This window comes from Trachurus japonicus, chromosome 21 (genome assembly GCF_045865225.1).
Source record: "Trachurus japonicus isolate A0001 chromosome 21, Traja_1.0".
NCBI lineage: Eukaryota > Metazoa > Chordata > Actinopteri > Carangiformes > Carangidae > Trachurus > Trachurus japonicus.
Genome location: NC_140927.1, coordinates 19,063,191 through 19,082,698, shown reverse-complemented (window position 1 = coordinate 19,082,698; position 19,508 = coordinate 19,063,191). Strand labels below are relative to the sequence as shown.

General features: G+C 41.2%; 1 protein-coding gene across 2 annotated transcripts in view; it reads left to right on the top strand.

Annotated features, from left to right (window-relative positions):
• Positions 1 to 15,578: 15,578 nt before the first annotated feature.
• gpm6bb (glycoprotein M6Bb) overlaps positions 15,579 to 19,508 on the top strand; it is a 30,729-nt gene continuing 26,799 nt past the window's right edge. For both annotated transcript variants that reach the window (XM_085766145.1, XM_085766148.1), the window contains exon 1: positions 15,579 to 15,772. In XM_085766145.1, coding sequence (XP_085622271.1) covers positions 15,769 to 15,772 — 4 coding nt within the window. In that variant the 5' untranslated portion in view covers positions 15,579 to 15,768. The remainder of the gene's footprint in view (positions 15,773 to 19,508) is intronic.

Genomic DNA, 19,508 nt, shown 5'->3' with positions numbered 1-19,508 from the left:
TGCGCGCATCCAGCTCAGCACCAGGATCAACTGGCTTTAGCAGGTGTTGATGCTTTCCAATGTGGTAATTAAGCATATGACATGATATCGATAATGTGATATCTAATATCAAATTTTCACATAAGCCTGTGATATAATAGCCCTCATAATTTTCCATTTGGCTATAATAAAATTAGAATAAAAAATAAAAAATAGACGGGTGCTGATTGACTGGTTTCTCTGACATCATCCTTGGCTGTAATTTTACGCACTGTGCCTTTTTTTTCTATTTGTTCCCATCCCTGTCTGTTTAGAACAACCTACATCCTCACAGAGATATGAAAAGTGTAAACAAAGGACGCACCAGCGAGAAGCCGCTGGGAGAGTATTTGGTACCCTGGTTGCCCTGGAAACAGATTTCCGAGGCACATCATTGGAAATGCTGAAAGGTTGGCCTCCCAGAGCGAGACGGGAGAGAGAACTGACAGACAAGAGACACAGACGGAGACGGCAGGAAATAAATGGCCCTAAGGGCGGGAGAGTGTGGAGGTTTAGTAGGCCACCACGCAGATGTAGTAATTACTATTCAATATAAATGTATACAAGCTGCTGGTATTGATACCGAGGCTGGATATGAACCTGACAGTGTGTGGATGTGAGTGGGCTGTGAGGCTTCACGACCACAGGCATGAATGACTCATTCCACATGAATACACAGGCATGTGCTCATGGTGGAACCAGCTAAACTTAGTGAGAGGGTAGGTGGGTGGGTGGTGTCTGTTGGGAGGAGGGGGGGTGGGGGGCAAAGTATTTCATTCACATCAAGTGAACCACAGGCAACATGTTGTGAGATTACTCTCTCATGCCTCATTGCTGTGACATGCTCGAGGCCATATTACACTTTGGTCTGACACTCGGTTTACTGACCAGTCTCCAGATGATCTTGGCCCTGTCTCCGCCTGAGGACGAGTCATAGTGTCCTCCTCCTTTAAAGCTGAGGTCCAAATTATAAAGTGTCACATTGAATCTCATACTCGGGAAGTTTATGTCTTGCTCTGGTCTGGGGGATTTAACATTAGAGTGTTATCAGAGGTCTTGTGCAGGGTGTGCAAGCAAGTTTACCACCATGAATAGTGAATGCCCTGTGTGAATTATTTACCAGCAGGCGTATGTACTGTGTGTCCATGTTTTCTTTTTTAATTAACAATGGGAAAGTAAGTTTGCTTTCTCTTGCATGATGAGCAGCGCATCACTCAGATTTACTGCGCGCGCATGACTCCAGTGTCACCTAATCTCATCCAAGTCAAAAATAACACGTATAAAACCTGCAGTCTCTTTAATGAGGACATTTCCTTGTGGTAAGGGCCAAAAAATTTCTCTTTGCACTCCGGTCATTCATTAGCCGTCTCTGAGACAGCTGCAGTTTGGCTTGTCTGTGTAACGACAACCAACCAGAGCTTCAATTGGCCATTAGTTTCCATAAGGAAAGTCTTTGGGCCTGGTGGGTCATGTATTTAAAGGAGAAGAAGTCAAATCCAGGTGTCATTAAGGGGAGAGGGATGGTGGTGTAGGCTACCTCTCTGTCTATGAGGGGACAGAACAAGACAGAATGCTTCTTAAGACCGTCTGTCTCATTTATCCAGCAGTTTTCCACACAGCCATTAAAATTACAGGCTCAAGACAGGCAAAGGCGCTATTTTAAAGCTGCCCACACATAACAAAGATTGGTTGCTGCCTGGTATTCTGCCGGGAATTAAGGGGGTTTTACATCATCTGCTTTATTGTGTTGTCTAAAGGGATTTTCTGCACAATTTATAACTTTGAAATGAAATCAGAATGTTTCCCTTTTTTTAAGTAATCCCAAAATAACATATAAAAATTCAACCTGCTGTGATCTTTGGATGTGTATTCGTACACAGACCTTTTTGTTGTTGTGGTTGAAGCTCAGGCAGTAACCAGCTGGAAGCTCGGCGTAGTCCGGGTAGGCTGTTGTAATTGATCCCCCTCAATAACTGAAGAGTTGTAGACCGACTGGAGAGCTCACCTGGAAACAACAAGCGGGCTTTGCCACCCTGATGCTCATGTGCACTGGACTGGAGACAATTGAGAGCTGCAGAGTATCCATTGCTCCATCGATTCCTTGTATCTTTATCCCACTTAATGACTTTTTCGGTCTATAATTCAACTCATGGAGCTGATCCCGGGGCCTAGCAGGGATACGGGAGATGCAACTCGTGGTGGGAGCTATATTTTGATGAGGAGGGAGATGCCGGAGGAAGAATGCAAAGGATTTAATGAGTGGATTCTTGAAGAGAAGGAAGGATTTGAGAATTCTCTAGTGCCACAACACCCAACTCAATTATCATAAGCTCTCTGTCATAGCAAAATGAAGCTATTTTCAGGCTCCAATGTGGCACAGAGGAGAGTGATTAACATGTTTAGCTTATGCACACACCCAGCTATACAGACAAATGGTTGAAACACTCCTCTCTAGAGTCCTGCTGGCCATAGGTTCAACCATGAACTGCCTAAATGCTCCACTCTTTAGGTCATTTTATCCCTCCGGCCGAGTGAAGAGAGCAGCCGTGGTCTTCACTAAGACTCATCTGTCAATCACGGCTTTCCTTCATCAGTGGGAGCGCACTGACAGCCACAGAGCCTTTCTCCATCACTGAGCACTGAAAACCCGCTGATCCCCCAGTCTACACCCCCATACACGCTCCACAGTCGCCCTGTCTCTGCACATTCAATCAGCTGAACGAAACGCCACAGCACATTTACAGGATGTGTACAACCTATCGAACATTAATGACTGTGTTCAGTTTGTTAAGCAATTATACTCCTCAAGTGAATCCATCAAGTTTTCCATCCAGATCTGCATGTCAGGACGGCTCCCCTGAGCTCCGAGTTTTCCTGTGCACTCACCCAGACCCTAAACAGCCCACACATATACACATGCTGTTCCCTGGCCAGTGCCTGCTCCGTGTTGACACTGGCTCACAATTTATCTATTTCTAGCTTGCAGGCTTGTCTCACTGAGCGTTGTCACTGGAGTTGCGCAGCTGTCAAAGTGATGCAAGAATAGATTGAAGACTGGATGCAATTTCAATTGCTTAACTGGTTTACATCAGTTTCTTCCTTTCAGCGCAGCTTAGATGTATGTTATGGGACCAATTATGCATGAGAGGGACACAGACGGAGCAGCAGAGCTTATTCTCTGCTGTTTTTTTTAATTTTTATTTTAGATATTTATGGGGGAAACTGAGCTTGTGTTGAATATTAATGTGTGTTGATATTCCACGTTAATGTGGAAGGGAAAATTCCTGTGGCAGGGAATAATGCAGCTGGTTGCAGCATCTCAGGGGTCTGTCAGAAGAAGCAGGGAGTCTTCTGATTGTTGTCATATAGTGTACTCTATAGTTAAAAGGCTCACAACACAAGACATGATGTGCTTGCACAAACATGGCTTCACAAAAGTGATTAGCATGCAGCTTGTCAAATGGAGGACTGCATTAAGGATGACTGACTGTCATACTCCAAATGAATCCAGTTCTATAGAAGTGAGCAGCGAGCTGTACCACAGAGGGTTGTTCTCTGTCCCACTCGCCTGTCTCTGTCTCTGCTGTGTGTTTTCCTGAGGTAAAGAAGAAAAGAATCGCTGGCAGCTCCTCGGAAACACTCTTCTCTATTATCGAGCATCAGTACTGTATCTTCTCTGACGGGACGGTTGACATGTCTCTTCTTCTGCTCATCATGTATATCTTGCTTTAAATAGTCAGAAAGTACTGCAGGTTTACCTCACACACAGCTGTGCCACATCTGTATTTCATCACAACTAGTAGAAATGTTATTCAGACTAATTTCCAGTATGTCTGTTGTCTTTCTAGAGTTAATAATGAACCCACCCATCCCTTTCCCCATGCACTAGAGGTATCATCAGCTGTAACATTTCTCATTAATAATTTTCCATGTGGTCTAATTGGTTTGGCTCATATTGTACACACATCACATTTTTACATTTCCTGCTCTTATTTCGATATTATTGCTGTGATTTTTATTATGATGGTTTCAAATCTTTAAGTTTCTCGTCATGTTATTTTCTCGTATCTTTATTTGTATTTTTCTAATTTTGAGAACAACATATTTAGGTGGAGGCTGTAAATAAGCCCATTGTTTTTTTTCTTCCTCTGCTATATGCTATCTATTTTTCATTTCCTATCTATCTTAAATTGTGCAAAGTAAATATAGCTATTGAACTAAATTTGCAGGGATCAGTGCAAGAAAATCTAATCAACATTCACATTTAATGCCTTAATAATATCGTAATGCGATGTTAAAAATTCATAGACTGAAGCAAGATTTCCAAGGTACCACAATAAAATCCACGAACAGATGGCGTTATTTGTAAAGCTCGGTGATGTTGCGTTTGTTTTGAAACATACAGAGCCATGGTGACTGATGCAGCAGATTCAAATCTACTCTATTGATCTTCATGTGGAGCTCATTGCGCCATCCACCTCCAGCATGGCTTCATTCTCCTCCTTCAAGACTGCGTGCTGCACATCGCCTTACGGAGCATTTAAACATCAAAGACACCACAGTGATGAAAAAAAAAAGTTGGTTCTGTTACAACTCACTGAAGATGTCAGGATAGATATTACAACCACAACATGTGTATGTGCCTCCCACTACACATGTATATAGTCTGTACCAACACTTAAACATTTCATCACTCCCCTTATAAATTGTTTATTGTATGACTTTATTCACTTTTGATAAATCATTAATTCGACCCCAACCGAAACACTTTTATTAATTTACTACAACAGATCTACAGAGTATAAATAATCAATAAACCATTAATAAAGCAATTTGTTACAAAAGATAGATAAAGGGTGGGGGGCTTATTAGAAACTGATCCTAGTATCATTTTTTGATGTTGCTAGGCCAACTGCACGACCAAGAGCTTCTATTTTTGTCGTAATCAAAAGAAAATCCACATCAGAGTGTTTCATATATTTTAGAGTCAAACGATGCAGATCCTATTTGATGTGGAGACAGTCAGAGAAGATACCAGACAGCTTCCAGGTCTTATATGTGTCTTTTGAACAGCTCCACTTTCATTAAGTCAGTAGTTGACTGAACTCACACTCTGACCAGTCTGAACTTATAAATACTTTCATAAGAACCATCTCAGCCTTTTCTTTCATTTATTCACAACCATGAATCACTTGGATTCGGAGCCATCACACGGTGTCCAGTGACCAGAAATACTATTCTTTCATCTACCTGCAGTTACCACTCCATTCCTAAAAGTGAATTCAACTCAATAATCAGTGAGTACTCTAATGAATCTCATTATCTAACAAGGAAACAGATCATATCATCAAAAAAAGGGGCACATTTTCAGAAGTTCAATTGAAATAAAGAAGATCCTTCACAGTGTTCATATGGAAATGATTAAACCAGACAGAAGCAGTATACTGAAAGCCAGTACTCCCATGGTGATGGTAAAAATCCTACTTCAAACTTGATGAATGTAAAGTTATTTCTTCCAGTCTGATTGCCATGGGAACCGTGCTGTAACTGCTTCCTCCATCTGAGACTGAGGTTGATAGGGTCCTCCTCTGAAGACCTCTCGTGTTGAGAAACTATTATGATAGTACAGAGCCAGATACAAACCAAAAGATAATGACAAGGCAATTGAGAGTAAAAGTGCTTTGTTTATGTCTTTTTCCTTTCATCTTTTAAAAAGGAACATTTCAATTGTGTCCTTCACCTTTGGGTTTAAAAGCACCAATCAGGAATAATCAGCAGGTTGAAATGACTGGGCGCCGTCTCAGCTGTGGAAACTCTCAAAAGATCCTCTCAAGACATAAAAAGGAAATATCTGGCGCCGGTGTCCAGGTTTGTGGTGACAAAATCCCACACAATTAGAAGAGAGAGAGTAATAATGACATCAGTTAGCCTTTTTAATTCCACTATTTGGACTTCACACTGTGCTTAGATTGTCACAAGGTCAACCTCAATTTCTAATTCGCTTCTGTCTAAATTGTACTCATCAGCTAACATTTCCAGCACCTCTCCAGAGCAGCCAGCATGACTTATCAGGAGCGACTGGAAAAAAAGACACACAGAGAGAAGAGGAGGAAACAGCATGAGGAGATATTTTTAATTCACCATTTCATTTTCTCACAGCTCCAAATAATCAGTGAGAATAAAATGGGTAAAAACAAACAAACAAATTTACCATGTTACAACGCTAAGACGGAAAACTGCACACACTGGATTTTGTTCTAACAGTGTCTAAAGGACGTTACGCAACGCTTTATATGCATGAATTTTAATTTTCACTTGTTACAATGTCAATCATTGTCATTGTCCCTCACACATCTTTGCACTGCTTTCACTAGTCTGGCACTGTTATCACTTTGGAACCATTTTTAGAACACTGTGGGGCAGTAAACACAGTTTCCATGGAAACATCAGCGAGACACACATTGATAAGCGGATTGGAGCAGCTGTATTTCTCTGATGACGAATGGAACCTCAAAAGCTGAGAGGGCTTCAGCTGGCGAACACAATTAAACGCTGCCAATATATTCGGGGGGGAAGAGGGATCCACATAAGCAGAGGAATCTGTTTGATTTCTCATTATGAGGCAGATAACAAACGACTCTTATCTGGTTTTGCCAAAAGCACCCTCTGCCTCTGCTTCTGCCTCTGCCAGTCAGTCAGTCAGTCAGTCAGCCAGCCAGCTAGCCAGGCTGTGGGGTCCGCTTCTGTGTCTGAGTGAGAGCAGCCACAAATGGGCAACAATTTCCAATTAGATTTTACTTTACAAATGGATATATTGATCTGGTGCAGCTGTTCTCATCAAGCCAGAGAAACAATCAGGCACAGTTTAATTTGGCGTCAGTCAATAGTCTTAAGCAGATGAAGAATAAGACATAGGAAGGTCAGTTTTAAAGGATAACAATAAAAAAGTCACATCATTAATGTTTTTAAAGCATAAATTCCAGCACAAATGCTTTTTGTCTGCATCCGCTCACTTAGTTTGAAGCGCTTATTGTTACCTCACTTGGATGTTTGACCTTCGCTCTGCAAGAACACAGTTTTACATGTTGTTTTTAAATGAACAGTATTTGCATATTCAGAGTTTCTGGAATTTACAATAAGGGAGAAGGATTATGATGCATTTTGAATGAGGTAATTGAACTTTTTTTTTTCTCAGAAAAAACAGATCAGACACTCAATTATTATTCAGAGACAGAGTGTTTTAATCGCCTGGAGGGGATTTTTAATGTTATACGCTGAGAAAAGTTTACACCAGGAGATTATATTTACACTGTGTGCCAAGTCTTCCAGGGTTATGGGCTGAGACTCAGCTGCTGGGAGGACACACACAGAGAGAACAACCTGATCACAGTGCAACTGATGGTGTCGTGAGAGAAGCTCTGCCTGACAGCAGCACATCTCCCCTCTGTGGCTTTTCACGGTCCTAAAAGGGCTGCACAGAAAGTAAGAGAGCACTGACCTAAAAAAAAAAAAGCTCTGAGACTATGCAACTTGATCATTGGTGGTGGAGTGTAAGGTGTGGCAGTAAACTAACTGCCCCATCATTTTAGGTATGGTTGTGAAAATCGGTATAGACAGATGAAGTATGTCAACAGTTGTTAGCTTATAATGCACACACAGACACACGCACACGCACACACACCAGAAGTGCACATTCTCATTTTGTTGCAATACTGATTGTAGATCAGTTTCCTAATGAAACAGGGCCTTTAGAGAAAATTGTGGCATCCTACTGGCCCATATCACTGAGTCATGTCCCTCTCTCTTTGTACATGGTGTGCTACACAGTATGACTAAGAAATACACCAGTGTTGCAGGTTCAGTGAGGTAATTTACTCTTTTGAAGATCCCCACCCTAAACTGCCTTATCAAAAGAAAGTCCAGTGTACTATGCACTAAAATCAGCCTCAGTGAACCATTGGTGAAATAACTGAAAAATGAATTCCTGTTATTACCAGGTCGGCAAAAGACAATCTGCCATTATGTTCATTATAAAGGTCCAATTTCCCTTGGTACAGAGGAGCTACAGGCAAGAGCCTACACACACAATGACATCAGCATCAATAGCATGTTGTGCCAAACTTGTGGGGCATATTCTGAGGACTACGTGTAAGTGAATGCCAGAAAATTGCTTTAATGTGATCACGGAGGAGGAGAAGGAGAAGAAAAGACGCTTTCTGATAGATTTGTCTGTGTCACACTGACATAAGCATGGTGAACCATGCCGGTTTCCATCATCCCACCTCACCTCATTTGTTCTTTTCAAGCAAAGACCATGAAGTGTAGCAGCACCAGGGGGAGCGTGTAGATAAAATCCATTTGGCAAATAAGTAATCAATTGCAACAATGCAAGGAGCAGCAGTGTTAATGTGCAACTTAAATTTGCTAATGGCTTCTCTCAGACTCATGTCCTGTTTGTACAAGTAAATACAAAACCACACTGAAACATCATCATTTGGAGGTCACCAAACCTGGGAATGAATAATATATGAGAAGATGCATTTATTTCTAATTACATTAATATTGACATTGTGTTTGGGAAAGACACAGCAGGGAAATTATGTTCAAGGCTGGTGGAGAGTAATCAGCCTGCAAATGGACACTATGATGCATTACTTCAATATAAAACTTGAATGATGCTGCTCCTTCAATTTGACATAATTGCCTTTGGGATTGGCAATAGTTTCAAAGATAACAAGTTTTTACAGGTTGTCCATCCACTAAACTGTTCAATACATTGATCTGGTTCCTATATGTATGGAGAACTTATATATTACTGTAAGAGTGCATCTTATCTATTGAATACGGAGGAAGATTAATCATGACACACAAAACAGACTCTGCAGTGATCACAAAAGATGGAGGCGGCAGATGTAAAAGACAAAGTAATCTTGATTTGATTACTTTGATGATTTATTAAAAAAAAAAAAATCTAACTTAATATTTTCAAATGTTGTTTAAAACTCAGTAATGTCAATAGAAATATCCTACAAGATAATAATAATAATAATAATAATAATAATGATAATAATAATAATAATCATCATAAATAACAAGAAGAAGAATTTATATATATATATAAAAAGGTTTCAACAAAAAATTGAAATAAGATAATCATGTGAAAATTCTTTAAAATGTTGGTCAAATATTTTTGTCAAAAAACAAAGTCAAAAGAACAATACAGTTTATGATTTAAAAGTTGTAAAATATCAAGACAGACGGAATAAAAATAATTACATTAAAAGGGTTTATTGTTACATTTAAAAATATATATCTGTAAATATTTGACCCAAATTAGCACATTAGACAGGTAATATATCCCAAAAATATTAGTGTCAAAAATCTGAAAAAAATTATGTGGGCAGGCTTTTCATAATCCAGTAATTGAGTCCTTGTACTGTGGATTTATATACATATATACATGTATATTTTAGAAATGTAAATCTGAAGAGTTCAAAAGGGACAGAGATGTAAAGCACACACACATTCACACACACTGCATGCTTTCATTCGGGGCTCGGGAGAGTCAACAGGCGAGCAGCTGCATGGAGGTGATACCATTCAAATAACATAAGTCGCCTGTCATCCGAGGAGTAGATAATTTCCCTCAGGTAAACTCAAGTGCACCACTTTCTTAATCTGTCAAGTAACATAACAGGAGTCCTCAGGAGAAATGTGACTTTCAATATTTGTGATAGGAAGAAAAAAAAATCACATTCATTCCATTGATTAATTGAAAGTACAGATTGTGTGTGTGGCTATCTACTTCTATCAAGGCTGAAAACAAAGCAGCTAATGAGAGACTGTTGTGTGAGTGTCTGGAGAAGAACATTAGTTTTGTGGTTAATCTGCACATAAAACACTTCAGTAAAGCCTTGTTCTACTTGTTCTACAGGTTCACTCTCATTAACGCCATTCAAATAATACAGAGCACAACATTACAAAACAATGTCATTTAATCTGAGAGCTCTGGAGCATATTATATCAAAACAAACAAACAAACAAAACATTCTCAAATATGTGTTTCCTTTCTGCAGATCCTTCATACAGTCAGAAAAACCTCATTGTACCAAACAGACATGCTCAAACCTGAAACAAAAAGTCATCACAACAACAGGCTTCTTTTCATATCTGGATTTTTCTCAGCTATGGTTTTGAAAAGGTGTAAATGAAAAGGAAAGACTTGAGAAAATATATTTCGCAACCTTTTTACCTATCCATACCTCACCTGTCATATAGGGGCATAGATTTAATATGTCACTGTTTAATCGTCCAGGTCAGACAGTGCGGATTAAACAACGAGCTATGAAGAATTTCACCTTCAGATCTCCTCATAAACCAGGTTCACGACCTTAATAGTGTATATGTGTATAAGTGTGTAAACTTTCAATCAGTCAATGTCAGCTTTATTGACAATTCTGCTGTATGTACAAGACATAGAGAGGATTGAAATTTAGATTATCTCCAACCTAGAGTGAAAACAACAAATAGCATATTTAAAAAAAAAAAAAAACTATGAACAACTGAACAGTATACACAAATATAAAACAAGGTTCATGGTTCAATCATAGAAATAATCAAATGTAGAAAAGTAAAGAAACAAAGAATAAGCTTCAACCAAAAGCAAAAAATGTTTAAACATTCACATTCAAGTGCAAATATGGAGGGTAGACCATAGTGCAGAAAAATACAGCAGGACAACAGTTTGTGTAAATGCAATAATCTGATACTCAGGTATCCACTTCTGCAATGCTTGAAGTCATGCAAAGTAAAATAATCCACTAGATGGCAGCATAGTATAAACTAATGTGAATTTTCTTTGCCTCCATCACTGCACTAACATCCAAATTAAATGGTTCTTCTCCAGCAAAAACACACTCACACACCACAGTCATCAACGAAACAGCTTCAAGCCACATGTAAACTGAGAATTGGTTATTCATCGTAATGTGGTCCCTGCCCATGGCCGTCGCTGCCAGGCAGTAAGTGGTGGGAGTGGTGAAGGAATCCAGCAAGAGGTTACATCAGTATTCGGACAATGTTTGCTCGGAAGAATGAATAAGTAACTGCAAAACCATGTTTCAGCTTCCTTCCCGTCATGTTACTGCCATCTCTTCACTCCACATGTGCAGGAATCAAACGTTTAACCCCTTGTACATACACTGCACAGCTGGTGGTTTCCCCATGATGCATCCTGGAGAGTCCAGAGTTGCAGTGACCCAATTATCTCTGGAGGCTGAGTCACGAGGGTGTGCATAGCTGCTCTTTGTTTTTCACCATGACCAGAGTTAAAGTTTGCCGTCGAGTCCTCTGAACCTGGTTACACCCAACACCTCTCCGTCTTAAAGCTGCCAGAGATGCAACATAATGTGTTTCACTTTGTTCAATGCATTACTCTCTGCAGTTCACACTCTAGATTCTTGAACATCTCTCATGGGATCTAACAGTAACACATGGTTTTCTTTTTTCAAAACCCTCCCTTTTTTCTTTTTTTCTTTTTTTTTACTTTTGCACATGGGCTTGAGGAGATAACTGGCCTGGATGCAACTTCCTGCCCCAACCCCCAGCTGTGCGTGGAGCTGTTTATGTGACTGCCCTCTGCCTGGGGCCTCGGGGGCGATAAATTACATGAGCTCAGTGCTGCTTACATGTTCATCACTCCCCTTGACCTGCTGGAGCTGGTCACCACCTCTTCACCGCTGTCTGTTTTGACTCATGAGCCCCGGTGATGCTTTTGTGTTTGCAGAACCACCGGCAGAGGTTGACTTATATGAAACTCCTCCAAGATATGACTTATTATTTTGTTCTCCATGGAGAAATTGCTAAATTAGAGGCCATTTGCGAGCTTCGATGAAGGTTGACATAATGAAATACCCACCAAGGTCGGAGATTAGTTTGGAAAAACACTGGATAAAAGGTTCAGACATTGTCCCTGGCTGGCATATGTTTTCAACTTGTAAGCAGGGTTTAGTTTTATAGGCAGGTTGCATAGATTACACTCTTCTGATAGCCTTTGGGGGATCGTGGTAAACAACATATTTCCTCTCTATTTTCCCTGAGATGAAACATTATTTTCCACTTATTCTTATTACTAAACCAGATGTTGGTTCCAAACCTTGTGTGCCGTTCACTTCACTCCAAGGATGAACCATCAGGAACAGTTGTATTCTTCATGTTCAAAGAGAACAGATTTATGAGTCAGATTCATTCTTTTTATTCTTTCGAGTTCGGAGGAAGAGCGAGTGTCAATGTTGTTTTGACATTAGTTGCTGAGTTTGAAAAAGGTTTTATGACTTGAGTTTTTTTTTTCAATCCACTAATCGGCAGCTGATCCTTCAACTTCACAGTTTAAAGTCATTCTTCAACAGATGAGCTGTAAAATGACACATTGTCTTTGTGACAGTGGATATAGGTTTGTATTTAGACGTTTTAGTACATTCTGCCTGATTGCTGAACCATAGTTTTCCTGGGAAAACAGTCAGCGTGCCCACAAGACATCTGAGCCGGAGGGGGCTGTCTGCTCTCTTCTCACTGAGCGTTTTTCTTTAAATGTGAAAAGTGGCTGGATGTTTGCTGCCCGGTGTCTGAACATCTGTTTCCCTTGTAAGAAAAAGTATTTGAAAAAAAAAAAAAAAAACGGAATTAAATTATCATTGGCATCAAATCAAGACTGGATTGTGTGTTCTATTTTGAGACTTTTGTGTTATTTTATCATCACTTGGTTAGTTGTGTTGTGCAGCATTATGAGCTGACACATTATAGAATGCCTCGCAGGCCAGACGTGTCCAACCCAGTCATGTAACTTTCACACTGATGCCAACTTCGCTCTGATTGTGCTTCAAAGTGCCTCTCATTTTGAGCCCATTCACTCTGCCTGCCATTTTCTCTGCGGTTTGTAACCATGGTGGCTGTTGTGTTTGGTGCAGCGCTTCAGCAGCTTTGCTTTATTTGCAATTAGACGCCGCAGGATTACCTCAGTTTGCCTCTCCTGCCTGCCATCATCTCTGTTTGACTGGGCTTTTTCTTAATTAGAAACATAACACAGAGAATATGTTCCATCACTGGTAAGGAAAACACAGACTCAGAAAGACAGTATTACTGTATCTGATACTTGAAACCAATTGGAAACTACAAATCAGTGTCCAGGGCTTGATTCAGAGCTGGACGTCTGCTACAGGAGCCCATTTTTCTGTTTCTATTTCACCTATCAGTCACTTCTATCCTAGATGGCATTGTCACTTTGATCGTGTCATGTCCAGGGTGTGTTGCCCAAGTGTCGTGACCATATGTACGGTATTATGTCAGATAAAAAGGCTTTGTCTGATGTGTTTTGTTTTGCCATGGGCCACCCTAATAACAGTTGCATGCCTGCTGGCTGCCAGCTGCTGTGCCTGCTGTAACAGCCAGCACAGTGCTGGAATGTTCCCATGCAGATCCTCTATTCACACACACACACACACACACACACACACACACACACACCAACATGCAGCTTGTGCACGCTGATAGAAAGAAAGCCAACAAAGAGCGGCTGTGGCTCTTTTAGTTTATGCAGATGCAGATCTCTGATAACAAACTGAGGATGCATCAGCCAAATAGAGTGCACTGATTGCACATGATTGATCATACATAATTGAAAAGTTGTTGGACACTTGCAGTACTGACACTGAATGATAACCAGAATGATAATTTAAAAAAAGAGATAGATAGATAGATAGATAGATAGATAGATAGATAGATAGATAGATAGATAGATAGATAGATAGATAGATAGATAGATAGATAGATAGATAGATAGATAGATGAAATATATACAGAGATTTACAGGTCGTATTTTTGGGATCTTTGCTGAAATTGCAGATTGTGCATCTGAGAAGTGAAACTTTTAAAAAAGATCAGCGGTTTCACCGACACACGCTACCACTTCCCAAAAGTGATCAAGAAATAAAGTGCGTCCACTGTGCATTAAATAAAAATAAAAAAAAGAAGCCTATTTTTTGAAAAATTGATGTAACTCTGAAACTGACCAGTTAAATATTTGTCTTTCTGAGGCTTTTGTGTTTGCTATGTTGGGCAGATGCCCTGTTTGACCATGAAACAGGCCATTGAGAATTGCCCACTTGGCCACTAATGAAAAGACTGAGTTGGATTAGGGCTGCTCAGACCTCCTTGGATACCGGATACCAGCGCACTGGATTGATGATGACTGCCATTGTTTTTGTAAAGGGCCCATCTTTGTGAAAGGCTGCCATTTATCTCATTTGCCTGCAGAAGTAATATCAAGAGATAGCGTTAAAATCACACACCTTATGCACCCATGCACATGTGAGCATGCAAGTGCCAGTACAAAAAGAGTCGCCGTGAGTTGTTTTCCACCGACAGTGTTGTAAATGCATGCTTCACATGAGGGTTTTGGGGAAATTGAAGAGTTTTGGACATTGCGATGGTTCAGAAGGATAGTTTTCTTTGGATACAAAAGGAAGAATGCATTGTGTTTGTATTTACAGTATTATGTAATGCAGTTTTTTAAAGTGCGTATGTAATATAGTTAGGTTCATTAAGGTTTAGTATTTTTTTTGTTGTTGTTAATTTCTACAGAAGAACAAGATTATCCTAATGCCAGTTTGTGCTTCATATTTACATCAAACAGGTCAGACAAGTAAAAATTTTGAGCAAATGTTTGCCTATATTACAGCGATATTTAAAAAAGCCTGAGGGTTGTCAATCAATATTTACTCCTTGTCTAGACCTAGTCTCCAGAATTGGTTGAGACTCTTCACTACAGAAGTCTCTTCTATAGAATGTGTGACAAAAAATGGATGGTACTGCCAGGGATTTGGGGAAAAGATATCACATCTGAAGAACGTTTAGGTCAATCATATAATACTGAAAACAACAACAAAAAACAGAACATTATGATAAAATATTTTTAGGTCACCTGTCAGTCACAGGCCCCTAACTGATGCCAGTGCCACTGGTTTCAATTAAAATGTTAAAACACCACAACAACAGCAGTGAGCAATGTTCAGAAAATGTCTATGCTCTTCAAAAAGTACTAGCCATGTGACTTGAATGGGTCACAAACGAACAAACAAATGTTGGTCTTTGACCAGTGATACTGACACATGACACACAACTGACCTGATGACACTTTATCCTCTACATTGGCTCACTATGTAGCCTAGTGGTGCAAAATAAAAGGCCTAGCGCGTACACTGATAACTACTCAGTGTATCCGATAAGCACAGTGATGACACAAAGCCACAGTATCTCTACTTTGTTTACTGCTGGGACGCTCTTATAGATAAAATGGCTCATGATGATGAGTGAACTTCGCTGCGAATAGAGGGCTGAAGGAGTTGAGGGAGGAGGAGAGGAGAAGGAGGGAGGGGGGTGGGGGGTGGTAGGTGAGAGTATGGATTGGGTGGAGGTGGTGGTGGTAGTGGAGGGGCGGGAGTGGCAGCCTTGCGCTCCGTCCGTCCTCCCATCAGTGTCTAATCCCCTCTCTCTGTGGCGACGTCACTCAGGCTGTCTCCAAAGGGACGCAGCAGCAGCAGCAGCAGCAGCAGCAGCGTTGAGCAGCTCGAGCAGCCAGGCGGCCAGTGCGCATCACCGGGACGGGACGCGACGTCAGTGGAGCCGGAGCTCAACTTTCGGGTCGATCGCTAAACTTCGGACACTTTGGGGGAACTTACAAACACACATAACAAAATGGGTAAGTATCGCAAACGCATCCTCTTCTACCCTGTTGCTCATTTATTGGACGCACAACCATCGCTGCTGCTTCGTGGTGACAGCATTTTGCGCTTCAGACTTTGTTATTGTCGCTGCAACTGTCGGGGTGTGCCGATTGCCTGCACGCAAACTTAACTGATTTCAACTTTTACTACTACTACTACTACTACAACTGCAATTACCGGTCCCAGACATGGGGCTGTTAACCTGACCCGGTTTCATGAGAATAGGCATTAGAGCAGAGTGCTGGAGCAACCTGAGGAAAGCGATTAGAGAGATTAAGTCTATCAGGATTCCTGCAGTCAACTCTGTTCGAGTGTGCGGAGGTGTTAAGTCCAGATCAACTTGCTCCACAGCCTCCACTGTCCCACTACTCTGAGTAGCTGCACAATCTTATACTCGACTTGATTGCCTGTATTGATCATTATTGCTCAGCAGTGAGTGATTCAGTAAAGGTGAAAGGTTGCTGTTTGTGTTGCATTCCCTAATCAAACTGCACCCTGTGTTTTGCTGATTTAGACTGACTAGAAAGAAAGAAAAAACACAGATAGGCAACATGTTGTGTTAGTCAGATGCTGTGTGTGTGTGTGTCATGCCAGAGTTTGTAATTGCTATCTGGAGGGCTGAGATGAGACTGCCCCATCCTCAAATCAGCCCCAAGTGTTGGCCATCTGTGCTCCCAACCTTAAGGGGGGTGGGGGTGGGAGTGAGGCACTCATGTCATGGATGTTTAGTAACTTTAAGACTTTAAAAAACTGCGATGAACTGTGAACCAGATGGGACAGTCAGTGTGCACTCAGCTTTCACTTCCCCAACTGTTCTCACCCCCATCACCGGACCAGACATTTAACAATAAGGCGACACAGAGAGTCGGCTTTGGGCAGCATTCGGGGGGCTTGTGTGTTGTTCGCGGCGGTGCAGCTGAGGCCAGGGAAGAACACTGTGTGAGAATGTGTATCAGCGCTCATTAATTCGCTCTGAAGCTCCTCACAGAGGCGTCTTTGTGCTCCCAATTTGGAGCTGCTCCTTTGTGCAACTTCAGTGGCTCTCTTAATGTAGAGAGAGGAGTCCAGTGAATTGTAAGTTTCGGAGCGGATGCCTTGTGAACTAATTCCCCACAGACCCTTTTCCACTTTCTCACAGAGGATATTGCTCTGCATGGTAATCGACCTTTGTGCATTGTCCACTTTGCAAAGCTCCCATTTCATATTCAAACATTCTTTATGGCCCTCTCAGGAAAAAGAAAAAAAAATAGGGTGGCCTGTTGTTGTGCGGAGACTTGCAAGTTGCTGTGTTGTGTCAGAGAAATTGATATCACACTTGCTGTGCTGTGATTTGCTCCGTTTCATGCGAAATAGCTTTGAAAAACAGAAAACGGATTATCTGTGTGTATGAAACCGTTCAGCCCAAAAAAAACAGGATGTCTCCAAAGCGGATTGTTGCACGGATCTGTGAAGAAGTGAAGATGTCACTCAAGAGGTTATATAACTTGTGTCTGATTTGATTTTACGGTGACCTTTCACCTTGCGGAGGGGGGGCACGTGTTTTTCAGAGAGATTCTCCTCTGTCCCTCACCGTGAACGATTTAACAGTGCATTGGCCTGTGTTTGGGATGTGGGAGGATAACTTGGCCTCAGCCCACTGAGCTCAATTCAGAAAGAGACGGCAAGTCATTCTCCACCAATATCTTGTTAGGTTCCCGGCGTTAGACCTGTGACAATGACCCAACCAGGAGAGTTAGGTTGCCATGGGCCTCCTCGGTAACAAAACACACAAGGTTTCAGCCCAATTTTTTGTATATTATGAGAATACTTTCCCACTGAGTCAAACATCTGAAGAGAAAGTGTTGGCCTGGAGATAAATCTTCCTTGTGATCACATTGGTTTTAGCTAGTAAAGCACAGCAGAGTGTGTTAATCGTGTTTTCTTCCCGCAGCAGATTGTAACAACTGCAGAGCACAAACTTGTCAAACACAAGCAAAGTTTTATGTTTTTTTTTTTTTTATTTCTCACTGAATGCCTTCGCAGGGCTTTAAGACTGTTTTGGAAAAGCAGTTTAGAAGCTCCCGGTGTGGAAAATGAACCATCTTTTCAATCTATCTCTTTTACAGATACAATTGAATTATGTGCTTAGCTATCCTATGACGGGAGATGCAAGTAATCAAATCCAGCAAATTATGGACATGACAACACTAGGTCTGTTCTTCTTGGAGCCAGATCCTGACTGTAAAAAAAAGAGAAAAGGAAAGATTGTTTTTCCTTATGGAAACTGGTGAACTTCTGCTCAGAGTGTTTTGTATTCTGCGTGGTGGTCCTTGTGGAAAAGGTCACGGGGGCTGGATGCAAACCAGATCCAAAAGTTACATCATTGTTTTTGACTAACTCGAGAAAAAAAAAAAAGTGACTTAATCACAGACGACAGTTTTGAATGTGTCTTTAATTAAACATCTTGCTGCAGTTCAACAGCTCAGCTGTTTCTGCCTCGCCGTTTGCCAGTGGACATGTACAGGCATAAAACACAGTGTCGGATGTTAATGGTTTCATAATTATGGTGAAGACCACATCATAAAAAAAAGGATCGATTCTGTTCCTCACACACACACACACACACACACACACACACACACACACACACACACACACACACACACACACACACACACACACACACACACACACACACACACTCACACTCACACTCAGACTCACACACTACTTGGACTGTGTTGTTGATAATGATTTTTACACGTGCGTCTGGGAAACCTCTCCGAGGTGTCAGTTACCCCATTTAATGTTGTGCATTCCTGCTCCCTTTCGAACGAGGATGTCTGGAAAGTGTCTGATTATGTGGCCTCGTGCATCAGCGGTGATTACTGTCACAGGCGCACGGCGGGTGGACAGTATGCGCCGTGACCCCTGCATCCTGAGTCTACAGAGAGGAAAGACCCATGACTGCTAATGCTGAGCCAGCGAAAGATCCAATCTGCGCTTTTGGAATCAACATCTTGTCATCGAATGGCGGAGCAATAACACAGAGTCAGGTCATTCCCCACCACGCCACCCTCCCTCCCTGACTTCATGCTTCTGTATCCCCAAGAGATGCTGAGCAAAACACGAGGATGAGTCACTGCAGGGATGGTCAAAGGGTGCTGAGAGCGAAAATTGAACTTGGCCCTGTTGTGATTTGTTTTTTTATTTTATTTTATGAAAATTCCTTTGAATCTCGTTAACTCCAAAAAAAGATTCTTTCCACAAGTCTAAAGAACGCGATTCACTCGCAATAACGTATGTGCTAACCTTTTACGTCTGATCCCACATTTTCATGTCACCATCAATAACCCGTTAAATTGCTTTTCGTCTGTGGTTTGCAGTCATTAATTACAGTGAATATCCTCCATAATGAGGTAGTTGCTGTCATAGCTACATGATTTCTGGGCTTTTTTCCATTTGGCATTGGATATGACTGAGCATCTTTGGTAATTATACAGTAGATGAGGCCCATACAGTACTTTTTGTAACCGTGCAGCTCTAAGAGACCCCTTTGGTTCAATCAAGACTTCATTCATCTCCTGCTTCCCTTCCTGCTCCACTTAGAGTCCTCTGAACTCTTCCTCCATGCTGCTTTCCTCTGCCTTTTTATATATTTCTCTCTTTCTTTTTGTTTTGTTCAGCATTGCAGGTCTGTCGGAGCAGTCATGTTAATTTGTTGAGCTTAAT